This window comes from Propithecus coquereli, unplaced genomic scaffold, assembly GCF_000956105.1.
Source record: "Propithecus coquereli isolate 6110/MARCELLA unplaced genomic scaffold, Pcoq_1.0 Scaffold323, whole genome shotgun sequence".
Lineage (NCBI taxonomy): Eukaryota > Metazoa > Chordata > Mammalia > Primates > Indriidae > Propithecus > Propithecus coquereli.
The window spans coordinates 1,752,334-1,759,220 of record NW_012148875.1 but is presented as its reverse complement, the minus strand read 5'-3'; the positions used below and the strand labels follow the sequence as shown (position 1 = coordinate 1,759,220).

Genomic DNA, 6,887 nt, shown 5'->3' with positions numbered 1-6,887 from the left:
TATTAATTTCTTTCCATTATTTGGCATTTAGTAAAAGTATGATGACAGTAACATACATATAATTATTTGGAGGGGGAAAAGCTCATAGAAAGGAATCTAAGTATAAGACTAATCATCAGAAAAAAACTCTGGAAAATAATGTTCAAATTTTAAACACTATTTTCTACTATATTATTACAATAATTACCCTATTTTTGGTAAACAGCAAGTCAATCGTAGCATCTGCAATAATATTCATTCGTAGTTCAAAAGCAAGGATCTGTCTTGGTCTCCCAGGCTGTGCAATTTCAGAAACTTTCAGAACTTGGTAATCAGGCGGAAAGAAAAACTTCCATAAACAATCTCTGTAGAAGGAAGTAGAAAGAATATACACATGTCATTCAAACAAAACTGCCTCTGATAAGGGACCAAAATCATTATTCTAACTTTATATTATCATTGCTATCTCATTTGACCACTAGACTATTTTCTTCAATGCTTTACACTTCCAGAAATCCATAGCTTTGAGGGCTTGATACACTACTATAAAATGAAACATAGCTAAGACCTAATTTGTACTATTCAAGTATACTAGGAGAAATTAAAGACTTTCTACAAGAATATCAATTGTCCAAATGGCAAACAAAAGAACTACGGAGGATAGCTTAATTAAAATCAACATTCTACCCTGACAAGTTACTTGACCTTCTGAGGAAACTTGACCTGCTTCCTCTTCTGGAACAGAGGAATAACAGAACTTGTCTCATAGAGTGATTCTGAGGATTAAATGACAGCACACATAGAAAAGATTTAACAGTGTACCACATGGAAGAAGTGGCTATTATTAATATTTCTACTATTTTCATAATCATAACTTTTAATCAATATTGTATTAATAAGAAGTTAAAGAGCAACAGATTTATAAAAAGTAAATAGGTATTTGGAGACTAAGGCTTTAACTTATTTGCTTCCCCTTATCATTTGAAAAAGATGAACAAACCTAAGAAATTTTCAATTCAGTCTTCTACGTGAGCCAACATTAGTACTATATAATGTTACTCATAGATTCAGAGAAGGTTCCAATTTGTGGCTTTTAAACAAGAAGGGCAGAGGAAGGAGTCAGCACTGACAGAAAATGCTTAGAATAAATAAGACTGGGAAAAATTATATGAACAGAAAAAAATTTGCAAACTGAGTCTCACAGACTGTAACTTACTATCATTAAATTAAACTGTATGAAATAAAAATAAAATTCTGCAAATGTTTTGACTATGACATGCAAATATATAAAATTAAGAATATTAAGGACAGAGAATCCAATACGATCATTAGATGATCATGGACTACAAGGGGGGTAGGTAGCAGGATATAACGTAAAGAGCAGTGGACTTGAAGGGCTGATTTGAATCCCAGCTCTTAATGCTACAGCTTCAGTACCTTGCCAAAATTATTGAACCTCTCTGCATCTCCATTTTATCACAAGTATAATGAGTTCACTACACCTATCCAATGTACCTCACTGGGTTAGGAGGATCAAATGAAATAACATAAATGAAAGCACTTTAAGTGAAAGCAATAAAATGGCAGACAACATCAGGAATGTTTGTATTATAATTATCTTCTAAAAATTAAGTTTCATTGTAATACAGTTACTATTTCAACTCTACCATGAAAACTCATAAAAAGAAAATATCAAGAAGGAAAAGCTGAATAATATCTTAAAGATTCAGACAATCACATAAAGTTAGTAGAGCATCAAAATCTATAAGCTAAAATCATGCTGAGATTTTAAAAATCTGTAAGCTAAAAATCTGTAATGCTATGTCAGCAATCAGTAACACCTTACGATGCTGAGTGAACCATCCAATAACAAAACAGCTGAGATTTCTGCCTATATTTCTTATAGGAATAGATGGCTGCTAACAAAACTGACCTTACTACTCATTGCTGATTGCAGTTCGTATCTGTGCAGAAACTCAATATGGGGAAGGAGAAAAGGAAATGACTATATCAGACCATTTGTACATGTAAGTGAGGAGACAAATATTACTTAGTGAAGTAAAAACATTTGAAAAATAAATTTCTTTGCTTTTTTTTTTTAATAAACCTGAGTGGGTTTTTGGAAGTCCAAATTAAGAAATGTATTGCTATTCTCTCCTGGCAGAAGAATCTAAGGAAGGGAGTTGTTAAAGCAAATTTCTGTTTCACATTAACTGCAATGTTGTGTCTCTATATAACACAAAGACTGCTCCCAAAGTAAATATGACTATATAAGAATTTTAGTTTGGGTTTTTGTGTAAATATACCCTAATACTTTTGAAAAATATATTAAAAATTGAATATAGTTTAAGAAGAATTACACTTTATACAAGTGCTAAAAATGTGAAAATACTGGATAGAAAGAGGCAAGATAGCTGACTAGAGACAGCACTTCCCGGACAGTCCTAGCTGGATGGTGGAACTGAGGAGAGATGAGAGCAGTTGGCTGGGCTGTAGATCACCAGGAGAGACAACAGAGGTGTCTGAGGATCCCACCGAGAAGGGCTACGAAGATGAGGAAAAGGAAGAAAGAAAGGAGAGGACAGTGTCCACACAGAACAAATCCAGAGAAGGCCAGGGCCAAGTGAAAGGGTAAGAGTGTTCCCCACCCCCCAATGTGGGTGACTTCGGCAAGCAGCAGGACACAGAGCTCTCACCCAGCCAGAGAGTGCCACCGGGGGCAAGAGAGCCGGCTTTCTTATGCCTGGATGTTTCCCCATCTGCATCTCCGCCATTCCTGGTACCCCAAAAAGCAATTATGGCTTGAGCCAGCTTATAGCCATGGCCCTCCCCGCCTCGGCGACAGCAATCGCGAGAGTATTCAGCACTGAGAGAACTGTTTCTCCCCATGCTGCTGACCCGTAGGATCTTGCCTTGACGGCTTGGTCAGGTGGGCCAGACCCGTGCCCCCCAGACACAAGAGTGGTGCAAGGAAACTGCAGCTCCTTCCCCCAGTAGCAACTGGGTGAGTGCTTGGTGCTGAAAGGCCTGTATCTGCACAGCATGGGATCGCCCATTAGAGGCTTCGACAGTGGGGCTGGACCAGTGCCTCCTAGACAGGAGAGCAGTACGGGGAGACAGACCGTGGCCCCTCCTCACATAGCAACCGTGAGTGCTCTGTGCTGAGAGGCTTGTTTCTCTGAGGCAGGGGCATGTGCCTAGCTATGACTGCCGCTGAGAGCGGAGACCCAGGCCAGTGTGTCAGACATATGGACCGTGAGTTCAAGAGCCGGTTTTGGGCAGCAAGGGAACACGAGCACTCAGACTAATCTGAGGGGAGAGGGCTGTTGAGTTCCAGGGAGCAAATAGGGAGAGAGTTCGCCTCACCCCTGCAGAAAAACTGGGCAAGTGGACAGAGATCAAAAGAGCCTGGCCTGGGGCCTCTGCAATCACACAAATAGGCCCCCTCCCCCAGGGACAGCCCTCCTGATTTGGAGAGATTGCTCTAAACCCCATATCAGTGGCTCCCCCTAGCATCTGGATAAGCAACATCTGAGCCCCACTGAGGCTTAGCAAAGCTCCTCAGGCTTTCATATTCTAGCCGGGATCTGTCTTGCTCCTCCCCCCAGGTCAGCGGGAGTAGGGACCAAGCAACCCCCTGGGAGCTATAGCGTCCTCCTAAAGCTTGGGGCATTTGTGCACACCACCTGGGGAACCAGAGCATACCACAGGCATAAAAGATTACCTCAGCAGCTGGCTCCTTCACGCAAACTATACTCAATGACGGGGGAACAACCGCATAAACATAGTGCCTTCCAACTCAAGCAATTAGGGAGTAGGGGATTCATACCCACAAGTACAATCCACCAGCTTGAAGATTAAGGTGGGGGACCAAACTCACTACATTCCATTGGGAAGAGGTGAAGACAACAGGTCAGAGGTAACCTGAGAGGTTCATCAAACCTGCTAAAACACCCCAAAGGCAACTCAGGACCACCACTCCTCTCTCCAGCACAGTTAGGGATCAAGCTCTGGGGACTTGGAGACAGGGCCACAAGCCAGTCCTAGCACGCTCAGCTCTCGATTAAGAGGACTGATGAGAAGGAATCAGTGAAAGAACTTCAGAAACACGAAAAATAAGAGTGAAAGGCACCCCAAAAAGAAATTGATAACCCTTTACCAATCGATATCAACCTAAAAGAGACAGTTAAAATCACAGATGAAGAATTTCAAATATAGATTGTAAGAAATCTCAGTGAAATACAAGAGAAATAGAAAAACCCAACATGAAGAAGCCACAAAAAGAACGCAGGAAATGAATGAAAAATTTTCTAACGAAATCAAAGAATTAAAGAAAGAAAAATTCATCCGAGGAATTACAAAACACAATGGAAAGCCTTAAAAATAAGCTAGATCAGGCAGAAGAAAGAATCTCAGAGTTTGAAGATAACAACCTATGAGCTAAAGAAATCAAAGAGAAAGAACAGAGAAATAAGAGGAACAAACAAAGCCTACAAGAAACGTGGGATTATGTAAAAAGCCAAACACAAGAATCATAGGCATTCCTAAGGGCGAAGAAAATACACAAAGTTTGGATAATTTATTTGAGGGAATAGTTAAGGAAAATTTCCCTGACCTTGCTAGAAATCTAGATATCCAAGTACAAGAAGCACACAGGACTCCTGGGAGATTCATCCCAAAGAGACAATCACCATGATAAGTAGTCATTAGGCTAGCCAAAGTAAACATGAAAGAGGCACTCCTACAAGCAGTAAGGTGAAAATGGCAAGTAACTTACAAAGGAAAACCGATCAGACTAATTGCAGATTTCTCAATTGAAACCTTACAAGCTAGAAGGGACTAGGGTCCCATCCTCAGTCTTCTAAAATAGAACAATGGCCAGCCTACAATTTTTGTGTATCCCACAAAACTAAGTTTCTCATATAAGGCAAAAATAAAGACTTTCTCATACAAGCAATCACTGAGGGAATTTGCAAAGACCAGATCTGCCCTGCCTGAAGTGAGCAGACCTGCATTATACTCTGATCAACGCAATAGACACCCACCAGTGTAAAATCATCCAAAAGCTAAAGTTCAGAGCCCAGGTACCAGAATGGCTCAAGACATAAAACAAAGCAATAAGGGTTTACCTAACAGGAACAACAGAATGCATCCCACATATCAATTCTTTCGATAAATGTGAATGGCTTGAACTGCCCACTGAAGAGACATAGGCTGGATGAATGGATAAAAAAATACAAGCCAAGTAAGTATCTGTTGTCTCCAGGAAACACATCTAACCCGCAAGGAATCATTTAGACTCAAGGTGAAAGGATGAAAAACAATATTCCAAGCAAATGGAAACCAAAAGGAAGCTGGTGTAGCCATTCTCATATCAGATAATACAGAATTCAAATTAACAAAGGTAAAGACAGACAAAGATGGTCACTATATAATGGTAAAGGGAACAATTCAACAAGAATATTTAATAATTCTAAACATTTATGCACCTAACACAGGAGCACCCAGATTCATAAAGCAAATACTACTCAATGTAAACAAAATGATAAACAGCAGTGCCACAATAGCCAGGGACTGTAACTGGTTCTACGAGCAAGAAAATGTTTTCTCAATAATGTTTTTAGTTTCTTCATATTTCAAATGAGTTTTCAGTGTTCATGTTATGGCTGGGGCTGGCAGCTCTAAGTGGCCCTGGTGACTTAGCAGCTACAGTCTCAAATTAGGGAGAAAATAGAGAACTATCTAGTAAAATTTATTGACCAGAACTTTAGAACTTTCTGTTCTACTGATGCATTCTCTCCTGAGTTTCTTTCCCAGGAATGGTGGAACCTCCTACAAAACCTCACACCACCTATTTGTCTGGAGAAAACAAGATACTCAATACTCCACCACAGACTGTGCCCAAAGACACACTGAAACTGCACACAAAGCTGAAAGAACAACCAATATTAACCCTTAGTTCATTATAATACTAAAATCTCTGCCCTGGGAGGGACTTATCCGCCATTTTTTGATCATGGGACGTATGTACTAGCATGATTTCTCACTGCGCTTGCATGCCCTACACTCCACCCCAAACACACAATGATGCTCACACCCCTCATGCATAATTCATTTCACCTGCAGAAAAACCCCCTGACCATTTGTCGGAGAGGTGGATTTGAGGCAATTCATAAATTCCCCTTCCTTTTGACGCATCCACAGAAATAAATTCTTTCCTCTTTAACAATCCTCGCTGTCTCAGTAATTGGCTTTCTGTGCAGTGGTCAACACAGAACCTCTACTTGCCTCTAGTATAGAACTTCACAACACTCTTGTTTTATTCTCTCCCATTAAAACTGAGCTATTTATGTCTTTTATTTCTGAATTCCCAGAGCCCCAACAATCCCTGGTATATAATAGGGATTGGAAATCTTTGTTGATTAAATGCAAAAACAAAAAGAACCAATAAATATGCTGCTCATTCACCATCTTTTTAATGAATTAGCTCCTCCTTTGGAGCAATCTTGTTCGTAGTTTCTCCACACATAAGTTATTATTTGGATCAAAGTATTTAGTGATATCTTACTCTGCCATACTAGAAGAATTTGTAAAAAACAGTAAGCTAATTTTTAATAAAAGTTATAGTACTATCTCGATGCATTTGAAAGACTTATTAGAAATATAATTTACTCGATTACCTCTGCCTATCGGCCCATGGTCCATAATTAAAATCTGTTCCTTTACCACAAACTATATCCAGTCCCCAACATGGAGGCAAGTCTTGCAATTTACAATCCTCACTGCTTATTTCTCCTTCAATATTTTCTTCTGTTTCTTCTGGAACAAGTCCTGTATTCCAGAACACACAATATAAAGGCAGTTAGTCAACCACTAAGAAGTTTCCTTAGATCAGTAGTTCTAAAATT

General features: G+C 39.6%; 1 protein-coding gene across 1 annotated transcript in view; it reads right to left on the bottom strand.

Annotated features, from left to right (window-relative positions):
• Positions 1 to 166: 166 nt before the first annotated feature.
• The window catches only part of LOC105815252 (uncharacterized protein KIAA1109-like), a 54,494-nt gene continuing 47,773 nt past the window's right edge, over positions 167 to 6,887 (bottom strand). Inside the window, exons 3-4 of the mRNA XM_012650399.1 lie at positions 6,660 to 6,810; positions 167 to 344 (exon numbers count right to left, since the gene is read on the bottom strand). Of these exons, the coding sequence (XP_012505853.1) occupies positions 167 to 344; positions 6,660 to 6,810 (329 nt within the window). The remainder of the gene's footprint in view (positions 345 to 6,659; positions 6,811 to 6,887) is intronic.